A 26,450-nucleotide genomic window follows, 5' to 3' on the forward strand; every position below is an offset into this window, starting at 1 on the left:
GAGTAGAAATGATGGCCGCCAATGAAGCTGGAGATGTCAAGGAGAGTGCTAATTTTTGTCAGCAGACGAGCCTTTGGTAGTGGTGATGGTGTTACAGTGTGGAAAGATGTGTCTAGTCAATACAGAACTGCCCTACACTTTGTGAATGGTACAGTGACAAACCCATACTACTTGAATAACATCATTAATCCAGTCATTGTGCCTCTGCATGAACAACACAGGCCTAATTTCATCTTCATGGACAACAATGCACCAGCTCATCAAGTTCGCATCATTAGAAATCGGCTGCTGGAGACTGGAGTACCTCAAAGGGAGTGGCCTGCACTTTGTCCAGACCTGAATCCCATTGAAAACCTATGGAATCTGCTGAGTCATTGTGTAGAGGCTCGTAACTCCATACCCCAGAACATCAATGACCTGAAAGCTGCCCTTCAAGAAGAGTTTGATGTCATGCGTCAGCAGACAAGTTGACTTGTGAACAGCATGAGACATCGTTGTCAAGTTGTAATTGAAGCTCAATGCCACATAACAAGTTATTGAGACATTGGCATATTTTGTGGGTGTATACCCACCACTGTTGTTAACTTTTGCAGTGGCGTGCCTAGGGGGGTTAGAGGGGGGGGGGTCCGCCCCGGGTGCTGACTCTCAGGGGGGTGCCAGAAGCAATGAGCGCTTCCATAAATACAGATGCTGATGCCTACATACTGCGGCGGGGCAAGGGAGCACATAGTTCCCTGCCCCGCCGCCGATCACAGCTATAGGCTTCAGGCCTAGTAGGCCTGAGGTCTATGCGGCAGTGAAATCCTGGCGCAAGCGTGCGTAATGACGTCATCGCACTCGCCTGTGCCGGAACGCAGCACAGTTAAGTGTGCGCGCCTCTCATCGCGCGCCTGGACATAGGTGAGTATTTAGCTTTTAGGTTTTTACATTTTTATTTTATTTTATGTGCCAACCTTGGGGGACATGAGGGGGACACATAAGAGGACATGTGAAGAGGGTACATCAGGGGGAAATTGCAGTATGGGGGCAAATTACTATCTGGGGGGAAAATATTATGGTGGGATACTGTGTGGGGGCAAATTATTATGGGAGGGATTACTATGTGGGGGCAAATTAATATGGGAGGGATTACTATGTGGGGGCAAATTATTGTATGGCACAATGTGGGGGAAACTACTGTGTGGGGGAAAGTACTGTGGGGGGCAGTGTGGGGGTAATTACTGTTGGGGGGCAGTGTGGGGGTAATTACTGTATGGGGCAATGTGGGGGAAATTGCAGTGTGGGAAAAATTACTGTAAGGGGAAAATTATTATATGTGGCAGTGTAGGGTAAGTTACTGTGTGGGGCAGTGTGGGGAAAATTACTGTGTGGGGGCAGTGTGGGGGAGATTACTGTGAGGGGCAAATTACAATATTGGGGCAGTGTGGGGGAAATTACTGTATGGGGCAGCGTGGGGGAAATTGCAGTGTGGGGGAAATTACTGTGGGGGGAAGTGTGGGGGAAATGACTGTGGGGGGCAATGTGGAGGAAACTACTGTATGGGGGCAGTGAGGAGGAAACTGCTGTATGGTGGCAGTGTGGGGGAAATTACTTTATGAGGTAGTGAGGGGGGAACTACTGTGTGGGGGCAGTGTGGGGGAAATTACTGTATGGGGAAGTGTGGGGAAAATTACTGTGGGGGGCAGTGTGGGGAAAACTGCTGTAATGGGGCAGTGTGGGGGAAACAACTGTGTGGGGGCAGTGTGGGGGAAACTATTGTATGGGGCAGTGTGGGGGAAATTACTGTGTGGGGCATTGTGGAGGAAACTACTGTGTGGGAAATTACTGTGTGGGGGAAATTAAGATATGGGGGCAGTGTGGGGGAAATTACTGTGTGGGGGCAAATTACTATGGGGGATTACAATGGGGGGCAGTGTGGGGGAAATTACTAAATACTATATGGGGCAGCGTGGTTGGCATTGCTATTGGGGAGGCACTGTAGGGGAAATTCTATTATTTTTGGGGACACTATACAGGGATTATTACCTGAAACACAATATAGGGTGTTATTATTACAGGGGGCACTCTAGACATATAACTGCTGCAGACACTATAGGGACATTTGGGGTAATTTATTAAACTGGTTTAAAGTAGAACTGGCTTAGTTGCCCATAGCAGCCAATCAGATTCCACCTTTCATTTTTGACAGCTCTTTTGGAAATCCAGTTCTACTTTACACCAGTTTGATAAATGACCCCAATTATGTCTACTGGGGTCACTTTTTTCATCAGTATAATACCTGGGGCATTGGGGGGCACAACGGGCACAGTATTGGGAGTGGCAGCAGGATGATATTGTCGGGACACTAGGATGGGGAGGTTGATGGAAAAAAGGAGAAATCTGTCTGTGTTGCAAACTCTGTAGAGACGAGATGCGGCTGAAAGAATTTTTCATGACGGTCTAACGGAGGAGAAGAGGAAAGAGAAGGTCTACATGACAGGAGATGTCCCTGGATGTAAGAGGTATGTGGTCAAGTATTGGGGGGGGGGGGGGTGCCAGAGAAAGGACCCGCCCCGGGTGCCAAACACCCTAGGCAGACCACTGAGCTTTTGTTCCAATAAATTGCTTGATAAGAGGAAATCTCTATTGCATGCTTATACTTAAATGCCCAACTTTCATGATATAATATCACTGTAGTGTGAACTTTTTACGATTTCCATAAATTTCACCCGAAAGCCAAATATCCCTAACTTTTTGTGAATAGTGTATAGGCACGTTAACCTAGCTCACCAACTGCACAATTAATAATTAATCTGTTCAGTTATACACAGAGTTACTGTGCATCAGACTCATTATCAACAGGCGGACTAATATAAATGTACGTTTTTCTAGTTCATCTGCTGCGCCATTTATAAAAAAAATTGTCTGTTATTCATAGACTTTCTGTGCATCAGACTTCATGTCAGCAAGCAGTCTAATATATAGGGCTAACAATTACTGATGAGAATAACTGAACAAATAAATGATGTGTGTATGTGGTTAGCACTGTTGCCATGCAGCGCTGGGGTCCTGTGTTCGAATCCGAACAAGGAAAACATTTGCATGGAATTTGTATGTTCTCCCTGTGTTTGCGTGGGTTTCCTCCCACACTCCAAATACATACTGATAGGAAACTTAGATTGCGAGCCCCATTGAGGACAGTATGATGCTAATGTGGGTAAAGTGCTGTGGAATATAGTAGCACTATATAAGTCAGTATAATAAACAAGTGTGAACTAAGCGTAATAGTGATGAACAGTCATTCTACAGCTAACAGAAGGGGTTTAAATGCATGTGTTTCCATATTTAGCAGAATAACCACTCAGCTGTACTATAATAGCCTCACATACCACCGCACCTCTGTAGTGCATAGGTGACATGCTCTGTCTGTCTAGCTCTAAGTGTTCGCGCAGCCGCGGATCGCACAGCATTTCTCCCGTTCGGAATCAGAGTCTGCGCGCATGCGCAGTTCAACCAAACGAGCTCCTATGCTCTAAGTGGCGGCGCAGCAATGGCACTGGTGACGCTCCTAACATGCGACTAGGATGACGACGGCGCGCCAGCGATGATGAAGGGGTTAGTTGGTGCAGATTGGCGATTCCCTGTTCCTGAGGGGGTGTGGTCTCAGACGTAGCCAGCTGACAGGCACCTAGTCATAAATCTCATAGGATGCAAAGCTTGTCAATCACAAGATCAGGTATTTTAACCTCCAGTTTGATAAGGTACTCATTGCTGCCCATTTCCCCTGATGAAGGCAGCAAACTGCCTGTAAAGTGATAGGGGTGAGAGATAGTGCACGTACTCTCCCTCTTGATCAACTGATTATTCACTACACAGTGGAGTGGATACTGTATTTTTAACTTTTTTCTTGTTTTGGTTCATTAAATAAAAATAAAAATAAAGGCACTGAATATATGGTTTTAACATAAGCAAAATAAAAGTGAAGTATTAAGTTTTACATGGGGCAAGATAGGTTCAACGCCTGTATAGGCATTTGTAAATAAAGCATTGCCACAACATGGATTAAAAATAGTTTTTTTTTTTCGCCACTATATTGGTGCTGCCTCTACGTCCTTATTTTGTTCCTTTAAAGAGTCATTGGGACAACTGCAGGGGCGCACAGCGTTGTTGTTTTTTTGTTTGTTTTCTTGCTTTACTTACGGATGCTGTATGTTGTTTTTTTTTGCTTAGCTAGGGGCTAGTTAGGACAGTTGGTGGCCAGCACGATGACATGCACATCCATATATGTGACCTGCCTGTCATTTTGATGCAGAGTAACTGTTTTTCTACCAGAAAGGACTAGCTATGTATGTTGCTGCACTGCACAGTGATGTACACCAGGATCCATTCTCTCTAAAGTTTAACTGCAGGCCGAGATAGACCTGATTTAACATGCTTTGTGACCAATAAATGAGTTACGAAGCAAATCTTTTTGAAAAATTCAATGTCATGCATAGATATTTTGTGTCCTCCAAAGAGATGGCGCTTCAACCCATTTCTGCTCAAGCTGATAGGTGAGGATTCCAATTAAGAGACCTCAGCTATTAAGTCACAATACCCAAATAGAGATATAAATCCTCAACATCCAGAAACAGGTATACAATTTTTTTTAAATAAAATTTGTCTGTATTTTTTTTGTTGTTGCAAACAAAGGTAAATTACATGATATTACAGTATCTCTCTTAGTGCCCTCTTAGATCAATATTGAACAGTTTTTATGTAGAACTGTAAAAGTCTATAAGTCTGCAACTTCATTGAAAACTTTGAGCAATCGCATTTACTGCTGCTTTCATTGTTCATACTGAATGTGATGTCACATGGTAGGCCACTCATCTGTCAGCATGCAGAGATGACTAAATAATGTGTTCTGACAGGGGTGCAATCCCCATAAAATATTAATAAGCAGCCATTTTGATTGAAGAGGTTATCCCAAGAGCTGCTTCCTACTCTCTACACTGTGCTGACCTCTGTAGTACCTAGTGTCATCAAAAACTGTACTAGCATGTAAAGAAAAGCAGAATTTTGAATGAAGTATTACTGCAATATACATGAAAAAAAATTACGTTTTTATGGGTTTTTTTTGTACATTTTCCTCTCTGCTAGAACCTTTTCTGTTTCTCCTGTGGCTAAATTTCAGCATTTAGTGGTGGACCAGTAACTTCCCTGCTCTCATCCTCCTCTTAGTGTTGGCGTAGTGATTTTATAGTGAAGCGGCCCACTATGAGGTCCTTAACATGTACTGGTTATGAAAAACAGATCATGCTGACTATAACATGACTTGCCATTATTTAATGCCAGCAATTGCTTGCACAAGTTATTCTAATTGAGAAAGCCAGTCAGATGACTAGCAAAATGTCTTCAAGAGAAAATACAAGTTCAGTTGTTCTGATTTGTTACTACTGACATGACCATGTCAATGAGATCTAAAAGCCACAAGGACATCTTTTTTTATTTTTTTTATTCTCTATTACTCCCCATCCAACCCACAGAGACTCAGACTCAATTGAAGAGAAACAAATCAAGATAAACACATTGACCCCTCTGGGTTCTTGCCTCCATGCTGCAAAAGATTAGACACGCCCTATATTTCACCATATCTTGTGGATTGTGAACTAATTAAAGTTAATGGGTCTGCACTAGGATGTGGACTTCACATGGCCGATGCCAATGTTTTGCAGACCCGCAGTTTGTGGTTCCACAAAGTTGGCATGGCAGTACCACAGCCATGTGAATGTATCCTTAACTTTCTTATTCAAGGGCATATGGGTGTTCTAGCCCTGATATCTAGCTTGCCAGTTAGCAAATCAATTGCCTAATATTTATTTATGACTAAATATTTACAAATCTTATGACATATGAACTGAATTGAACTTGAGAAAACATGTACAAAAGTCCTGTGTTTTAAAAAAAAAAATCCTAGGACTAGCCAATGACTATATTATAGTCCAAATTTACAAATGCTGTGTAATACTTAGACAGCATAATCTTTTAGGAGGCCGTATGAAGATGCACCAAATTTATCACGATGGTATATGCCGTTCTGTTAATTATGCCAATTTAGGGTTTGCTTATATTGAGCCCTTATTTTGCCCCCCAATAATAGGTGCTTTTAACTAGTACGTCAGGCATGCTTTACGACATGACAGCTTTTCTAGATGTTTTTGAAAGGCACAAAGATCTGTTCTTTTTGGCACAAATCAAATAAGAAATTTGTCCAAATCGATTTGCACAAAAAAAGTAGGTGCAACGTATGTAAGAACTGGACTGGCCATAGACTCTACAGAGAAATTTTCCAGAGGGAAAATGCCAGGGGGCCATCCAAGCGCTCCTCACTGCCGCTGGCCAGGTACAGTGGATATAAAAAGTCTATGCACCCCTGTTAAAATGTCAGGTTTCATAAGTGGTTGCATAAGTGTGCACATCCTCTTATAACTGGGGATGTAGATGTGTTCAGAAATAAGCAATCACATTCAAAATCATGTTACATAGGAGTCAGCATACACCTGCCATAATTTAAAGTGCCTTTGATTAACCCCAAATAAAGTTCAGCTATTCTAGTTGGTCTTTCCTGAAAATTTCTTAGTCACATCCCACAGCAAAATCCATGGTCCCCAGAGAGCTTCCAAAGCATCAGAGGGATCTCATTCTTAAAAGGTATCAGTCAGGAGAAGGGTACAAAAGAATTTCCAAGGCATTAGATATACCATGGAACACAATGAAGACAGTCATCATCAAGTGAAGAAAATATGGCACAACAGTGACATTACCAAACACTGGACGTCCCTCCAAAATTGATGAAAGACAAGAAGAAAACTGGTCTAGGAGGCTACCAAGAGGCCTACAGCACCATTAAAGGATCTGCAGTAATATCTGGCAAGTACTAGCTGTGTGGTACATGTGACAACAATCTCCCGTATTCCTCATATGTCTGGGCTATGGGGTAGAGTGGCAAGATGAAAGCCTTTTCTGTTTTATTTTATTTTATTTTTTATTTTTTTTTCTTTATTGAAGAAAATTCATATTTTACAGAAAACTCTGTTAATAGTCCATAGACAAAGTAAAATAACAACTTTATCAGGTACATAGCAAAATTATAATGTAAAGAAACATCTTTGTTAGATGAATTACTGTACAAATGTATACTTCAAAAATATAATATCAACCCTATCTAATACTTAATGATATGGTGTTGAAAATCATGGAGTACTAATAATCTTAATTGAGTCATGACTAAAAGTTAAACTATTACACAGGAATAATGCCTGGAAAGGGGTAATAGATACAGATATTGGATCAGTCATAGTTCCTGAAAGAGGACCAAGGTAGCCAACACTTCCTGAACGCGACTATTTTATTGTTTTCCCATGAGGCTAATTCCTCAAACCTATATAATTGCTCAATTCTAGATATCCATTGAGGTATGGGTGGTATATCTTCAGATAACCAGTAACGAGGGATCAATAGACGGGCTGCGTCTAAAAGGTGATTTGAATAGAGGGGGAATAAACTCCGTAGAGACGGGAGTGTATGTCCCTAAGAGTGCTAGTTGAGAAGACATTGGGAAGGTTGAATGACATATCTGGTTGTATTTTTCAAATATATCTGACCACCATATTTTGATTTTATGGCATGTCCACCAGATGTGAAAAAATGAACCTTTATCACTACTGCACCTCCAACACCTATCTGACCGATCAATGTTGAATCTACATGTTGTGTCTGGGGTTTTATACCATCTTGTTAAAATCTTGTAGGCATTCTCCTGAATTCAAACCATCTTGACGCTTTATGAGGTCTCAGCAGAATCTTTGAAGTTGTTGCCTGGGTAAAGGAGATTTCAAGATCTTTCTCCCATAAACCAATAAAGGCAGGTTTTGGCATTAGAATAGGGGTACATAAGTTTTTATATATCAGAGAGATCAGTTTAGGTTGAGGGACGGGCTTTGATAACAGGTTCTCAAACCAGGTAAGTGGGCGTATCAAGGAACTTTTTGTAATATTTTTAGAGATAAAGGAATGTAAAAAGAAAATTAAAGGGGGTGGGAATTTACACTCTGGGAAGGGGCGGGAATAATGATACCGGATCCATAAACTTCCACAATCATCAAAGAGGGACACTACAAGGTGAGTTGAGTATCTTATAGATGGAGGTAGACTACTTGATAAAGCTTTGGGTGCAAGTCCTAAAATATCTCAGACCTGAAGTAAAGGGGAAGGTAACGGGATGGTGTATGAGGAGGATTGAAACCATTCCCAAGCTTTTAGGGTGGATTTAATTATGGGGTTATAGGATTTGATTGTGTTCGTAGGAAATCCAGTTCCCACTAGAAGTCCTCTGAAGGGGAGTCCAAAATGTGATTGCTCTAGATCAACCCAAGGTTCATCCAGTGTACCCCTAATCCAACCCACTAACCTAGCCAAAAGAACTGCATTATTATATAGCTCGGGATTGGGCATCCCTATTACACCATAGGGTTTAGGTTTGTTTAGGGTAGTGAACGCTATACAAGCTTTTTTTCCTGCCCAGATAAAGGATCTGATTATCTGGTTCGTTGTTTTGTAAAATGACTTTGGCACCGGAATTGGTAGAACTTGTTGGAGGTAGGTCAATCTGGGTATTATAAGGGAGGTTACTATATTCTTCCTACCAAACCAGGACAGCATAAGATTATTAAGTGAGGAAAGTTGATCTTTAATTGAGTTTAGCAGTGGAACATAATTTAGGCGAAACAACGAACCAGGGTCAGGACCTATTTTAACTCCCAGATAAGTAATATGTGGGGTATCCCAGTTAAAGGGGGAGTTAGACTTAAGTTCTTGTATAGTTGATGAGGGAAATCCAATGTTAAGAATGTGGGATTTGTTTGTATTAATTTTAAAATTTGAAAAGGTGCCAAATTGTTCAATTATAAGATAGATGTGGGGAAGGGCTGTTGCTGGATTTGTAAACATAATGAGTAAGTCGTCAGCGAAGGCTGCGACCTTGTGTTCATATCTTCCTACCCGGACCCCTTGAATTCCGCCCTCTCTCCTAATAGCCTGTAGCAAGGATTCCATAACCAGTACAAATAGCAGGGGAGAGAGGGGGCAACCCTGTCTGGTCCCATTATGAATAGCAAAGGGAGAGGACAAGGAGTTAATGACAATAACCGAAGCTGATGCATTTGAATATAAGGAAAACACTGCATTTATGAAATGAACTGGAATCTCAAACATGGATAGTACCTTGCTCATAAAATCCCAATCCACCCTGTCAAATGCCTTCTCAGCATCAGTGCTGAGAAGGATCAGAGGACATTTAAATCTTTTTGCATGAAATATGCAATTTAGGACTCTAGAAGTATTGTCCTTACCCTCCCTGCCCTTCACAAAAGGAGATGCCCTCGCAATCTGAGAGATTTGGAGTGTTTTTGCCAAGAAGAGTGGGCAAATGTGCCATGGTAATAGACTCATACCCAAAAAGACTAAGTGCTGTAATAAAATCAAAAGGTGCTTCAACAAAGTATTAGTTTAAGGATGTGCACACTTATGCAACCATATTATTTTATTTTTATATTTTTTTCTTCCCTCTACCTAAAAGATTCAGTTTGTTTTTCAATTGAGTGGTACAGTTTATAGGTCACATTAAAGGTGGGAAAAGTTCTGAAATGAGTTTATCTTTGTCTCATTTTTTTACATCACAGAAACCTGACATTTTAACAGGGGTGTGCAGACTTCTTATATCCACTGTACATCTGATAATCTGGGGCAATCATCTGTAGGTGGCTGTAGATGACCTCCTAGATTCAACTCTATTGCTGTCATCAGGATGGTGATAGAGTTAATACTGTAGAGCAAGCATGGGTGCACATAACAAGCCTGCCCTGCTGCTTTCCCTCATAGGCCACAAGACACTATATGAGCTGTAAAATGACTGGCCTGCACCACAGAGATAGTGGCTTGTAAACATTTTTTTTTTTTTTCCCTTGACCCTTGGAGGCATACCTACTGAGGGCTCTATAGGGGTAATTTCTAGGGGAAGTCCAGATGGCATGCTGGCGCTACTGTACCCCTGTCTTCAGAACAAGGGCACGTCCATGCATTGTAAGGACAGCCTTTCAGTGGAAGTGATGTACATTCCACAGATACTCCTACTGTACATTTTACAACTGACCACAAAAAGTACCAGCAGTGAGACATCCTGAAATGTTATCATACCAAATGAGTTCACTTGGTTTGCTTACATCTCAGATAATGCAAAAATCAATGGTCATATTTGTTAGTATCAGTGACTAAGATCCTTGAGAACATTGGTAATTGACAGGATTAGACCTGGGTGTGGACAGGTTGACCCAACTACTTGTAGATGACTTAATCCACCAGACTAATGTCATTGGGCATGTACTTAGAAAACCTGAAGTGTTAACTTACCGAGTAATTACCTTAAAATCACTTGGGTTTGGTAAGCCCATTTGACTACTTAAATGGACTTGTATTTCTTTGTTCACTCTTTTGAGTGCACCACCTCTATTTTTGGTTATGATTCAATATAAAGAATGTTTTTGTAAGACTTACCATTAAATTCCTACCTGCTACACCACAGTTACTCCAACTCAGACTTTGTATTCAACATTAGGGCGACAGCTATGCTTATGATCGATAACAGGAGGGCTGTACCTAAGCTGTAGCAATTGGTCCTGGACCCCTGCATGATGTGGAGCACAAATGGGTTCTCCGTGAGCCTCAGTCACAAGAAGAGGTCACTGGTTCCTGGCACTGGCAGGGCCTTCTATCTAGGATGATAGGGGTCTAGGTCGGTGAAAGTGCTATTTTTGTGGCACAAAGCTTTGACACAGTGACACCATGTGATTGGAACTGCTCTAATTTGTTCATTGATTGGGCTGAGCTCCAGACATCAATGTTAAACCATGAACTTTAAGTACTTCTTTGTAAGCATTTTGCCCCTTACTTGCCTTTGGGATGGTGAATCCTCTGAATGTGGTGTCTTTAATGACAGTATGAGGGACGTTCATTGGAATAACATCACTGAACCTCTGTATCTCATGGATGACAGCGTCCATGTAAGGCATCTTGCTCCGATCTTCAATATTTGGGCTTCGGTTGTGGCCAATCACTGAGTCTATCTCCTTATGTAATTTTTCTAGAATGAGCATTATGATCATCAATATCATGAGCTTTATGGTGTGGTACAGTATCTGGTTTCATGCAACATAATGCATTTGAAATTTCTATAAAGTTATAAAATGTACAAAATGTTTCATAACTTCAGAGGCTACGTCCAAGAAAATTTGATTAGTCATTCTGAGCTGGAATCAAGAAAAGATTTCTAATCTGGAATTAGCTAATTATTAGCCACATGAACTGTCAATTTTGCTACTGTGGTCAGCCACAATACAGACTCTTGATATTTACCTTGTATCTCAGGATATTTCATAAGAATAAGGAATCCATGCCGTAACGTGGTGCTACTGTTTCTGTCCCAGCAAAAAACAAATTCAAGACGGTCAGCAAAGGTTTCTTATGTTAAATTCGGATATGGGGTTTTCATTGTCCTGCAACGTAATATAAGAGAAATCTGTCCTTACACTGGAAGAATTCACAACTATGAACTTCACATCACTATATATATAAGATACATCTTTATATTTTGGCATGGGATAGTGGCTGTCTTGCAGAGACCCCGCTGGGAATGCAATGGTTAGGGCAATGATATTTGGAAATGTAAGCAAAAGAGCTCTCCTCCAAGAAAATAAACTGTCTAGTACCACAATAGGTGGCTATGCTGTAAGACCCAAAACACCCTTTAGGTTGGGTTCACACATTGCATGACTATTACACTGTTAAAAGCTTAGAAAAGTGCCTGTGTTACAGTATATGCTGATTTAGTTGGATTGCAATGGATTCAGTCTGCTGTGAAAATCTATGGCAGAAATGCCATTGGCTGTCGATTTCAAAATCTATAGGTTATCGACAATAAATTGCTTTTTTTGAATGGAGATAAATGAATAGGGTTTGTTAAATCTTCCCAGGGAATTAATACTTTTAGCTCACACCATGCGTTCATGTAGAAGCTTACATAGTGGATGACATAGTGATTGCAAAGAATCAAATAAGGCAATTTAGAGAAGCTGCTCAACACCATCACACTCCTAACGCCTAGTGCCACCTTCAGATTTTCATGACTCTGGTAGATTTTCCAAATTGTGAAGACCACATCCCTCCAGAAGAAGGTCTACTCATGGTTTAGCTTTATTCAATGGGATGTGGTGCCCACATGGTTTAGGCTCCATTCAATGGGGCAGGGTTCCACTCATGGTTTAGCACCATTTCATGGACCGGTTTCCACTCATGGTTTCACCTCATTTAATGGGGACGGGTCTCCACTCATGGTTTAGCTCCCATTTAATGGGGCAGGTGTCCACGTCATGGTTTCACTCTATTCAATGGGGTGGGTGTCCATTCATGGTTTAGCTTTATTCAAATGGGATGGGTGCCTCACATGGTTTAGCTCCATTCAATGGGGTTGAGGTTCTACTCATGGTTTAGCACCATTTCATGGGACCAGCTTCCACTCATGGTTTCACCTCCTTTAATGGACGGGTCCTCCACTCATGGTTTAGCTCCATTTAATGGGGCAGGTGTCCACTCATGGTTTTCACCCCATTCCATGGGATGTGTGTCCATTCATGGTTTCACTCTATTCAATGGGGGGGGTGTCCATTCATGGTTTAGCTCCATTCAATGGGACAGGTGTCCACTCATGTTTAGCTCCATTTAATCGGACAGTTTGTCCACTCATGGTCTAGCGTCCTTTTAATGGGGCTAAACCACAGTTGTGTGGGCCACAAATAATGTTTTTAATGTGCTCTATTGTGTTATCATAACATGATGCTTTCTCTAAATATATCATGTGTGTTGTGTTTAGTCTGAAACCTGTTTCCTGCAATTCATTCTAAGAAATAAGGAAGCATCTCAGTAAAAAACCTCTATAACATGAATCCATTGTTCGTTCCCTATACTTAGATTTGTTTTGCATTTCTTAATCTACAGCAGTCCAAACTAATGAACGTGACATTTTAGGAAAAAATATACATTTGGTCTCATTGCTTATCCAGTTGTAGCTAGGCTTTTGACTTTGCTACCTTAATTCTGTATCTTAAACATTTATTCCTATATCAAACATGGCTGAGATATGAATAATATGTATGCAATGACTTGCTCTCAGTTAGTCCTAAATGCCTTTTTGGTGATTCAAAATATTGAATGCCTTCCCGCACTGCGCCAGACATGCACATTGCAGTGATGGTGCAGGCTTAGGATGCCATCTGCATGCATGAGTAACATTGATGCTTGAGCCCTAAAAGAGTTATCCAGAAATACAGTTGAATGACACATTTAAGACAGCTATATTTTATGCACAGTTTAAAGGGGGTAATCCTGCTATGACATTCAGAGCATATCTTGGGGCCCCTTAGAGAAAGCTAATGCAAGGCTCTTACTAATGTATTGTTTATTATCCAATATTACTTCCTTTGCTGGCTGGATTCATTTTCTATTACATTATACACTGTTCGTTTCCATGGTTACAGACCACCCTGCAATCCATCAGTGGTGGTCGTGCTTGCACAATATAGGAAAAAGCACTAGCCTGTGTGCGCTCCCATGGTCCTGGACATCAGAGAGGCTGATGTTTTTCCTATAGTCTGCAAGCACGACCACCACTGAACGGATTGCAGGGTGGTCTGTAACCATGGAAACGAGCAGTGTATAATGTTTATGGGGAAAATGAATCCAGCCAGCAAAGGAAGAATATGGACAATAACAATACATTAGTAAGAGCCTTGTATTAACTTTGTCTACATGATAAATGCAACTTACTGAAAGTGAGACGAACCCCTTTAAAGCGCAGCCATGGACCTTCAATGTTTCTTAAAAGTTGGTCAGCGAATAGAGAAGGATTTTACAGATACCTGCTGCATTTTGGAGATGAAACAATCAATATAATCTCTGGGAGAAGTTGGGTCTATCGAAGCCTCATTCATCTTGACTCTTTCAGCTATAAATTCCAGCAATCGCTCAATGATTACATCAATTTTCTTATGCGGTCCGGGCACATACTCCATTATATTAGGAATCATTTCCAGTAGCTACGGAGAACATGCTTTCATTATTGAATTTGAGAGTGATCTTCAATGACGAACCATGTCTATTAATTGACACACATTTATGCATAGACTGAGTTTCTTTCTATAGGAACCTGGAGAGCCATAGATGTTAGATGCTTATAGCCGACAGCTATCATCCCCCCCCCCCCCCCCCCATTAGCATGCATGTTAAATTTATTTAAGCAGAACAACAGTTCTATCAATGTGGGATGGAGATAAGTGGCAACGGATACCTCTGGTTCTGCTTATCTTCAGAAGAAACAAACCTTAGACAAGTTAAGCCTTATCCACAGACTACTCAGGCAGAGCGTAAAATATATTTATTGGAATGCAACTTCTAAAAAAAAATATGTTTTTTCATAAATCGAGCCCTCAAAGGGGTTGTCTTTGTTCAGAGCTGAACCCAGACATACCCCATTTTCACCCAGACAGCCCCCCTGATATGAGCATCGGAGCATTTTATGCCTTTTAATAAATTTGCTCATCCTTTTTTACAACACTAAGGCTACTTTCACATTTGTGCTACCGGCAGAGGAGCAGCCTGCCAGAGGTTACTGTATCTCCCAGAAAGGGGAGCTGCACCGTCAGACTCCATTGACTACATTGGGGCCCGGCAGCGATCCGGATGTTTTCTGACATGAGTGCCGGGATTTAGTCGGACAAAAGCCAGTGCATGCACCAGTTTTTGTCCAGCCGAATCCTGGCACTCATGCCGGAAACCGTCTGGATCCCCCCATGGTCCTATTATTGTCAATGGGCTCTGGAGGTGAACAATAGTATTTGACTATGGCAGATAAGGAGAACTTTGGAGGGCTGTTCCTCTGACAGAACAGCCTGCCAAATACCTTAGCGCACATATGAAACTAGCCTAAGCCTAGCCTGAAGAAAGCAATAAATCAACAATCTTTTTCATTATGTCTCTATATCTAATATATGAAAGTGCCCATAAAAAGGGGCCGCATGGCCCAAAAAACCCCCAATAAAGTGCACATCCACTACATGTAAAACCAATGCATACATTTTTTTTAGACTACAGAGACACACAAACATGATTAAAAATTGTATACAATACGCCATCCGCCCATTGGGCGTCATTTCTGTACCCAGGCCCACCTGGATAGTCCTGAGTTTTTATATTTTATTCAGGTATTAGGTGCTCTGATGTCACATTATCATCTTTTATTTATTTATTGTGCATTTTAGGCTGCATCTTTGCCTTATTTCATTGGTTATTGCTATCTTGGACTATATACATTGTGCCCACATTTGTGGCTTTTGGTGGGAGCTGTGTATGTGTCTGGTCTTATTTTGTATCAGCACATGGCATATTGTATACAATTTTTTATCACGCCCCTTATTCATCGCTTATATAATATATGAAGGTGAACAACAATACTAAGACCCTAGGCTACCGTACCTGACCCCAGGTTGAGCCCGCATTTATGGCTTTCTTCATGGGAGCTGTGTATGTGTCTGGTCTTATTTTGTATCAGCACATGGCATATTGTATACAATTTTTAATCACGTCCCTTATTCATTGATTCATATAATATATGAAAGTGAACAATAATACTAAGACCCTAGGCTACCGTACCTGACCCCAGGTTGAGCTCATCAGCACTAACGTCTCATTGAACATATTGAGAAGCTTCAGAAATTTCAGGTCTTCATATTCAAACCGGCTCCCAAATACGACAGAGCAGATAACATTAGAGACAGCCTGAGCCAGGATATTCCTGGGATCTATGAGCATTTCTGTTGGTGAAAATTATTACAATAATATATAGAATCCATCTTACAAGCATATATTTTTTAGTGAACATCTACATTGACAGGCTAGTCTCAAATCTGCAGTTAACTGAACCGGCAAGCTGTTTCGACGGAGGAACAGCCTGCTGAAGTTCATCAGATCCGGCCTGAATGGATACTGCCTTTCAGAGCCAGAGTCCATTGACCAAAACTGGATCCAGAAAAGGAATACAGCGGCTCACCCTCTCTCTATATGGAAAAGGTGCTCACCCCCAGGTCCCACCCTCAGGACCGGTAGAGAAGTGAAAATATAGCAAGTGTGGGGGGGGGCACACTCAAAAGGGAATAACAAAGCGGTGATAGTGCTAATACACTTTATAATATTAAAATATTAAGAACATACCCCTAAAAATCATCTGAAATACATATACCACATATACAAAATCAGCGTATGACCCACACTCAGTCTCTGCGCCAAAGCGTCAAAAAATCGCAATAGAACCGCATGCGGCAAAATTCCACTCAGGGAAATATTGTAATAATATCACCAGTTCTATGATCGACTATCGGTGGATAGATGGGCCAGCAATAATGTGCTGCTTGGATGTGAAAGTCCAATATACCCCTTCACTGTCCAGTGCACTGATGTAGCAAAGCACAAGTCCAGTTCACACTCCAAAACGCTTGCGGTATAGCGCCCACAATGGTGGGTTAGATCTCACTTGCCTCCACACAATAAGCAGTGCTCAGAATCGAACCCGGTCTTACCCGTCTTCACTGCCTCATCCGCAGCATAGATCCAGGCGGCCGCTCACCACACAGCGTCTCACGTGGTGTGCTCGGCCTGCACGTGGCGTCCCACGTGACCTGGTTGCCTTGGGGACCGATATGCGCTCGTATGACGTAGATGTTGAGCGACTGCTTGCGAATCCGTACAGGATACTTGGTTTGCTTTACTTTTTATGTTGCCGGCTTCTTCTTTCTTTAGATGAATCCACGCTCACTCTAAAACCGCCCGACGCGTTTCAGGGTCCTACAACCCCTTCCTCAGTGGCCCACGCTGAGACGCTGTGTGGTGAGCGGCCGCCTGGATCTACGCTGCGGATGAGGCAGTGAAGACGGGTAAGACCGGGTTCGATTCTGAGCACTGCTTATTGTGTGAGGCAAGTAAGATCTAACCCACCATTGTGGGCGCTATAACCGCAAGCGTTTTGGAGTGTGAACTGGACTTGTGCTTTGCTACATCAGTGCACTGGACAGTGAAGGGGTATATTGGACTTTCACATCCAAGCAGCACATTATTGCTGGCCCATCTATCCACCGATAATCGATCATAGAACTGGTGATATTATTACAATATTTCCCTGAGTGGAATTTTGCCGCACGCGGTTCTATTGCGATTTTTGACGCTTTGGCGCAGAGATTGAGTGTGGGTCATACGCTGATTTTGTATATGTGGTATATGTATTTCATATGAATTTTTAGGGGTATGGGTTCTTAATATTTTAATATAATAAAGTGTATTAGCACTATCACCGATTTTGTTGTTCCCTTTTGAAGTGTGCCCCCCCACGCTTGCTATATTTTCAAAACTGGATCCAGACAAAAACTGTTGCATGGACCCCCTATTGGCTGTTCTCAGTAGTGAATGTGACCAGTGCTGAAACATAGAGAAGAAAGAAACATTCACTTCATGTCACCATAATGAGTTATTGCAGATCAGCTCACATTCTCTTGAAAATTCAAAAAGTTTTTTAAAAAATACACAATAGTGGTTTTACAAAAGCTGATAAAACCAGAGCCCTCAATGTGTATGAACTTGATGGGCAAAATTTTTTAATGCCCAGTAAGGGTGCTATTGATGAATTATTGTAGCTGGTTGTCAGAGAGCTTTCAATAAAAGCAAAAGACCCAATTAGATGGGGTGATGATCAGCTGAATGTTTCATTTGTAGGGAACATATTTTCCTTATTGCCAGTGTATAGATCAACAGTCAAATGACAAGCAAACCTTTTGCTGTTAGAACATATTTAACAATGTAATCAGATAACAGGCAGTGGCTCGGTGGTTAGCACTGTTGTCTTGCATCTGCATGGAGTTTGTATGTTCTCCCTGTGTTTGTGTGGGTTTCCTCCGGTACTTAGGTTTCCTCCCACACTCCAGACATACTGATAGGGACCTTAGATTTGTGAGCCCCATTGGGGACAGAGTGATGCTAACGCCCATACAGCGCTGTGGAGTATGTCACCGCTATATAAGTGTAATAATGAATAAAAGAATATAATAACCACTGAACGGTAGAGATTGTGAAGAAAGGCAGTTTTGATGTAAGACTTTACACTCAATGTTATGCTGCTAAATCATGTCTGAGATGACTGGTACCCCTGAACTTCCTTTTACCTCATCCCGAACCTCTCATTCTATGGGATGATGATGCAGTCTGATGAGTCAGGCAGCTCATCTTGGTCTCACAATATGGATTTCTCATAATGTTAAGAGAGAAAATTTATTCCCTTAGAAAAAGGGAAGGGAAGAAGAAAACAGCTGACGACTCTAGGACAAGACATTTTTTCTCTGATAAGGTATACTACAAAGTTTTATATAGTCTGAGCTTGTTATGGGCAGGTCGGCCAGTAGTGTTGATCAGGAATATTCGAATTTTTATCGTGAATATAGGTACTTTGTCGAAAATTCACGAATATTTTGAATATAGTTTATATATATTCGTAATTTGAATATTCAAAGTTTATTTTTTTCGTTTTTTTTTTTTTTTATCAGTACACATAATCCCTCACTGCTTCTAGCTTGTGGGCCAATACGAAGGCTGCAATATACTTGACTTTAGGAGTAGTAGTGTTTGCGAATTTTCTCTATATTCGTTTATTTTGAATATTCGCTATATAGCTATATATTCTTGTTTTAGAATATTACGAATATTCGAAAAAACAAAGTTATAGCATATAGCGAATATAAAAAAAAAAACGAATATAGAGCAATTTAGCTAATATAATGCTATAATCTTCTTTGTCTAATAGTTGTAAGTTGAAAATTCGCAATAAAAATTAGAATCCGAAAATTAGAATTAGCGAAAATTCGCATATTACACAATCATTACCTTTCCGATTTTTAGAGTAAAAAAAAAAAATCGCGAATTTTCGAATTTGCGAATATTCGACGAATATTCTGCAAAATATTCGAGAAATATTGCGAATTCGAATATGACACCCTGCCGCTCATCACTATCGCCAGTATCTTACGTTTATATTTTCTTATTGCTTCCACCAAACACTGTGCTTCCTCCTGGATCCTTTCCTCGATGCTTCTCTTCCCCATCCAAAATTCCCTCAGAGTAGAAAGCGAGAAGCGACGGAGCTGTTTCCAACGTTCCCCATTACTGAATACAACTCCTGCATGAAAAAAGTGGGTGTTATTTATTACCACAGCAATGTACAATACATTTACATATGTATTTAATCTGGCATCTCATGAAGATCTATTTACACAGGCAGAAAATAGTGACTCGATGTTAGGCAGAATGCTGATCAGTGCTCATCGCGTAAGGGTGAAGGATTAATAATACAGTTTTCCATTGTCAGTAAGATGTTCTATGCTCATATTGGGCACTATGCTTGCCGAAAACGGAGGATTTTCAATGCCATATAAAGAATGCAGTCACCGGACGAGTGACTTTTTGCTGGTGTTTGCAGTTTGCCAGCCCATGTAAAAGTACCCAACTCCAGAAACGTGTACATGTCTTGATCAAGTGAATGAACTTAGGTAGAGACTTTCCTTCAAGATTCTCAGCCTGTGTATAGGGCCCTAACCTAGAAGCGGTGATAAAAAGCATCTTTACTATGTGGCAGTGAATGGACTTTTATAAGGGGTTTACGTTCCCAACCATCAGGTCCTAATCCAGAAAATCAGATAGCACAGCTATTTCCAGCACAGAACTACAATATAATACTACATGCACACAACCGTATCCATGTTGTGGTCTGCAAGCTGCGTATCCGCAAAATATGAATATCTTCCGTGTACAATACACACTTTTTTTTCGGTCTCCTTAATATAAACAGCCGTTCTTGTCCACAAACAGGACAAGAATAGAACATGTTCTATCATTTTCAGGACGGACATACTGTACGGATGAGGATAGCACATGGATGACATAGATCCATAGAAACAAATGGGTCCACGTGTAATCAGCAAAACAAGCAGATCAGATGCAGATCCAAAATATGGTCGTGTGCATGAGGTCTAATGTGGATTTCTTAAGACAAAGAACTAATTTAAAGTGACCATCTGGTTCAAGAAAAAAAATCACATTAAGGGCTCATTCAGATGGCCGTATGCTGTCCGCAAAAATGAGGATCCGTTTTTTTGCGGATTAGATGTTGTCCCATTCATTTCTATGGGGAACTTTTCTTCCATTGCAAGGCTCAGCTAAAAATTAAACATGTCCTATACTTGTCAGTGAAAATCAGGACATGGCCCTATTGAAGTCTATGGATCATCAAAAAACCCGAATGCAATCAGTTTTTTTGCAGACGTGCTGAACCATCCGCATTTTTGCGGACAACATACGGCGGTCTGAATGAGCCCTAACAAATGAGCCCTAACAAATATAATCAAATTCTGGCCAATCTGAGGGGAAGGGTCTTGGCTATGAAATGCACAATATGGCTCAGAGAGTTTGAGAAGCGGTTGTGGTCATCTTGGATGCCCCAAAAGGGTTATGCCATAATTAATGTAAAAAAGGAAAATCATAGATCAAGTACATGATAATCTCTTTCTAACAAAGCTAGAACCAACCCTGTACCTCACATGGATCCAGGGATCTTCCTATTAATCGCTCTGCTAGATTTATATCAAGCTGATAGATCAAGGGGAGTGTTTTATTCTGCTGAAGCTCAGGGGGCGTGTCCATGCTCTGCCTATCACAGCTCAGGAGGCAATTGAAGGATGAAACTGAGCATGTGCGGACATCTCAGTGAGCAGGACAAAGAAATAAGAAAAAGAACAAAGAGCAGGTGGCGCTAGACAGATTCATTTTATTGAATAATATAATAATGGTGGCTATACAAAAGTTTTAATTATATGCAATTACAAAAGTATTCAGATCCAGGTGCTGATTTGAAGATTGTAAAATATTTTTCATGGGACAACCCCTTTAACCCCTTAAGGACTTATGACTTACCGGTACGGCATGTTTCCCGAGTCCTTAAGGATCCATGACATACCGGTACGTCATAACTTTAAATATAGATTGCGGCAGGGGATAATAGGAACAGGATGTCCTATGTATTGCCGATACCCCCCCCCCTCCCCCCCGTATCGGCAATACAGAAGTATTGGAATGCATTGTAAAGGGGATTAGACCCCCAAAAGATCAAGTCGCAGAGTGGGACAAAAAATAAAGTTAAAAAAAAAGTTGAAAAAATAAAGTTTTCCCCCCAAAAAATTAAAAGTTTCAAGTAAAAATCAACAAAAATGTCATTTCCCCCAAATAAAGTAAAAAAAAATTGGTAAAAAATAGGGGAAAAAATAAAATATACATATTACATATCGCCGTGTCCGTATCGACCGACTCTATAAACATATCACATGACCTAACCCCTCAGATGAACACCGCAAAAAATAAAAAATAAAAACTGTGCTAAATAAACCATTTTTTTGTCACCTTACATACCAAAAAGTACAACAGCAAGCAACAAAAAGGCATCTGCCCACCAAAATAGTACCAACCTAACCATCCCGCAAAAAATTTGCTTCTACCTGAGACAATCGCCCAAAAAATAAAAAAAAATATGGCTCAGAATGTGGAGACACTAAAAAAAATCTTTTTTTTGTTTTAAAAAGCTGTTATTGTGTAAAACTTATATAAATAAAAAAAGTATACATATTAGGTATCGCCGCGTCCGTATCGACCGGCTCTAGAAAAATATCACATGACCTAATCCCTGAGATGAACACCGTTAAAAAAAAAAAAAAACTGTGCTAAATAAACAATTTTTGGTCACCTTACATCACAAAAAGTGTAATAGCAAGTGATCAAAAAGTCATATGCACCCCAAAATAGTGCCAGTCAAACCGTCATCTCATCCCGCAAAAAATGAGCTCCTACCTAAGATAATCGCCCAAAAACTGAAAAAACTATGGCTGTCAGAATATGGAGACATTAAAACATGATTTTTTTTTGTTTAAAAAATGATATTATTGTGTAAAACTTACATAAATAAATAAAAAGTATACATATTAGGTATCGCCACATCCGTATAGACCGGCTCCATAAAAATATCACATGACCTAATACCTCAGGTGAACACCGTAAAAAATAAAAAATAAAAACTGTGCTAAATAAACCATTTTTTGTCACCTTACATCACAAAAAGTGTAATAGCAAGCGATCAAAAAGTCACACGCACCCCAAAATAGTGACAATAAAACCGTCATCACATCTAGCAAAAATCATACCCTACCCAAGGTAATCTCCAAAAAACTGAAAAGATTATGGCTCTCAGATTATGGAAACACTAAAACATGATTTTTTTTGCTTCAAAAATGAAATCATTGTGTAAAACTTACAAACTTACATAAATAAAAAAAAAGTATACATATTAGGTATCACAGCGTCTGTGACAACCTGGTCTATAAAAATATCACATGATCTAACCTGTCAGATGAATGTTGTAAATAACAAAAAATAAAAACAGTGCGAAAACAGGTATTTCTTGTTACTATGCCTCACAAAAAGTGTAATATAGAGCAACCAAAAATCATATGTACCCTAAACTAGTACCAACAATACTGCCACCCTATCCTGTCGTTTCTAAAATGGGGTAACTTTTTTGGAGTTTCTACTCTAGGGGTGCATCAGGGGAGCTTCAAATGGGACATGGTGTCAAAAAAAACAGTCCAGCAAAACGTGCCTTCCAAAAACCATATGGCATTCCTTTCCTTCTGCGCCCTGCCGTGTGCCCGTACAGCTGTTTACGAACACATATGGGGTGTTTCTGTAAACTAAAGAATCAGGGCCATAAATATTGAGTTGGTTTGGCTGTTAACCCTTGCTTTGTAACTGGAAAAAAAAATATTAAAATGGAGAATCTGCCAAAAAAGTGAAATTTTTAAATTGTATCTCAATTTTCCATTAATTCTTGTGGAACACCTAAAGGGTTAACGACGTTTGTAAAATCAGTTTTGAATACCTTGAGGGTAAACTGACTTCAGACCTGAACTGGTCCCTAAAAATTGGGTTTTTGAAAATGTCTGAAAAACTTCAAGATTTGCTTCTAAACTTCAAAGCCTTGTAACATCCCCCAAAAATAAAATATCATTCCCAAAATGATCCAAACATGAAGTAGACATATGGGGAATGTAAAGTAATGACTATTTTTGGAGGTATTACTATGTATTATAGAAGTAGAGAAATTGAAACTTTCAAATTTTTTTTTACTTCATTTTACCAGTGTCATGAAGTACTATATGTGACGAAAAAACTATCTCAGAATGGCCTGGATACGTCTAAGCATTTTAAAGTTATCAGCACTTAAAGTGACACTGGTCAGATTTACAAAAAATGGCCAATTCCTTAAGGTGAAATAGGGCTGAGTCCTTAATGGGTTAAAGGAGCCCTGAACTTGGTGTATCTCCAGCTGAACAGATCATAAGTAATCCACTATGTAAGTGTTCTGCTCATTATGCAGTTAACGTGATTGTTTTTGTACTTTGAACCGGGGTTCACAGAGAACTAATTTGAAAATTCTCCTGAAACACTAATAACAAGTTTTATCAGCCATTCGTTTACCTATTCTTTCAGTGTCTGCTGCATGCATCTTGATATTTCTTTGAGGAATCTTAATATTTCATATAAAAGCTTTATGTTAAAAAATTGTGCTTGTAATTCCATGCCTGACAATGTTTGCAGCCAAAGTGTGTCACACAATCAGTTTACCGCCATTTAGTGAGCTAATTTCTAGTTTCTGCAGTGCACAACGTACCCACAATTCACTTATTTTAACCATTCAAAATTTGTATATAAATACATTAACATATAAGAAAAAAATGACGATATATTATAGGCAATAGGCCCTCACAGCCACATAAAAATCACACACAACTTCAATTGATGCCTTTCATAACATGTCTTTGTTAGGCTAGGTTCACATCACCATTTTCTTTTCCGTTCTTCTCATCCATCACAAAAATTGGAAAAAAAAAATAAAACATTTATTCTTTACTTTGAGCATATATTATTCTAATTTTGCATCCGTTTTTATCAATTCCTTCAGAGCTCATTCATTTTAGATGGGGGAAGTCCTGCATTCAGCGGGTGTTGGAAACCTCCATTAACCAACTGTGGTCTCAGACATAGCCGGCTGATCCAGATTTCGAATTATAAAAACATTAAAATAGTATAAACATTTCCCACCATGTCCATCAAAGAGTTTGTCCACTGAAGGCATTCTTCCTCTGCCACTGAAGTCCTCTGCTTGGTCAACGAGAGCTTCCTTCACTGCCCGATAGCCACTAAGGACAACCACAGGACTTTGCCCAAAGTAAAATGTGAATACAGGTCCATACCGAGACCCCATCTACATGGAAAAAAGTTCAATAGAAAGTTTACTCCCAGAACTCACAGTATGTTACCATATAATTTATCCTATGGTAATTTAAAGGGGCTCTCCAGAATATCCTCAGGATAGGTCATCAATATAAAATCAGTGGGGGTTCGAGGATCAGCTGTTTGAGGAGGCCACAGCTCTCCCATGAGCTCTGCAACCTTCTTGAAGCTTCCCATGCCGAGTGCCATACATTTTATAGTGGCTATGCTTGGTATTGCAGGTCAGCCCAATTCACTTGAATAGATCTGAGCCTCGACAAGCCATGTGACCAATGAACGTGGCGTTACAAGGCCTAGGAAAAGGCTTAAGCGCTTACAGAGCTCTGCAGTCTCTTCATATCTTCATACAGCGGGACCCCTCCCAATTTCATATTGATGACATATCTTTTAATTTAAGGGATTGCCTTGATTAGAAGACATCTGCTGATGGGATCCCTATTGATCAAGTGTTGGGGGAACCACAATATGAAAATCAGTGGTGGGAAACAAGGGCATTTAATTTGTTGACATCAATTAATTTTGACTATGCTCCATTGAAGAGAATTGTGTATGTTTTAGCGAAAGAGTCCAGACAAGAACCTATTTCCTTAAAATCATTCCTCCAGGCTCCTCTACACTGAAGCTTATTCCCTCAGTATATGTGTAGGAATTATTCAATAGTAATCCTTTTCTCACTGGTGGTTTAGTATTCTGTGCTATATAATCATTCTTCCATTTTTATAATAGAAACCAGGTCTACATGCATTAGCTTTCTGGTGAGTCTGTGATAAACTTGTGTTTATACACAGCAGCAAATTAGAAGAGGCAAAATTCAGGGTGAGGGAGAGAACAGCAGCCTGAACCTATAAAGACACAGGAAGTATGTATCAGACACCCTGTAGACACTGTAGCTAAACTGTAGTCACCTATCATAGCTCAGTTCTAATGGATTGAGGAGCAAGATGCAATCAAGGGGCAAGATGTGCTATGGCCTCTTCCTGGGCCTGTGATATCATTGCAGCTCTGTCCAATTCAAGTACATAGTATTCAGTTGTAATACCAACCACATCCCTCATACAATGTACAGTGCTGTGTTTTGTATGCTATAAGATGGATGCAGCACTCATTTAAATGTCCCAACCAATCTGATATTGCCCTTTTTTCAGGGTAGGTCATCAATATATAAGTCCAGTAAAGCCCCTATAATCAGAGCTCAAAAATCTTGGTTTGGTGCTGGGTTGTTGTGGGGTAAGCATTCTGATGGCTTACCTCCAGGGGAGGATCGGCCATAGACCATACAGGGAAATTTCCCGGTGGGCCAATGCCCAGGGGACCACTCAAGCCCTTATGATGGCCATAGGCCAGGTACATAATGATCTGATGCTCAACGGCCATAAGTGCCCTCCTGAACTCAACTGTATTACTGTCGTCATGACGGTGATACAGTTCAATACTGTGGTAGGGGCAGCAGTATTTTGTGCTGTCTTGTGGTATTTGTTTTTTCTGGGGTGGTATTTTGTGCTGCACTGTTGTATTTGGTTCTGCTGGGACAGTATATTGTGCTGCATTAGAGTATTGCAAGCCAGCCTACTTCTCTTGTCCCTGGCTACTTGTCTTGTCCCATCTTCTGTCAATTTGGACCCGCTTACAACATGGGGCCACTTTTTTTTCCAGGGCCAGTTTAAGTTCCAAATCCGCCCCTCTCACCCTTCATTAACCTTCAAAAGGAACAAGGAATCCAAGTAACATTGTGCCCACAAGGGAGCTTCAGGCTTTCAAAGTAATACATTTAGTAGTATATAGTGTTGAGCGTGAATATTCGCATAGCGAATATTAATCGCAAATATCGCAACTTCGATAATTCGCGAATATTGCGAATATAGTGCTATATATTTGTTTTTACGAATATTCGTAAT

The 26,450-nt window shown here is 40.4% G+C and overlaps 1 protein-coding gene across 1 annotated transcript in view; it reads right to left on the bottom strand.

The window, feature by feature from the left end:
• Window positions 1–26,450, bottom strand: part of LOC120978245 (cytochrome P450 2G1-like) — a 67,314-nt gene that overhangs the window by 35,228 nt on the left and 5,636 nt on the right. The window contains 8 exon segments of the mRNA XM_040406483.1: window positions 10,971–11,158; window positions 11,431–11,487; window positions 11,490–11,528; window positions 11,531–11,570; window positions 13,989–14,165; window positions 15,778–15,938; window positions 19,190–19,339; window positions 24,364–24,526. Of these exon segments, the coding sequence (XP_040262417.1) occupies window positions 10,971–11,158; window positions 11,431–11,487; window positions 11,490–11,528; window positions 11,531–11,570; window positions 13,989–14,165; window positions 15,778–15,938; window positions 19,190–19,339; window positions 24,364–24,526 (975 nt within the window).

Source organism: Bufo bufo, chromosome 8 (assembly GCF_905171765.1).
Source record: "Bufo bufo chromosome 8, aBufBuf1.1, whole genome shotgun sequence".
Lineage (NCBI taxonomy): Eukaryota > Metazoa > Chordata > Amphibia > Anura > Bufonidae > Bufo > Bufo bufo.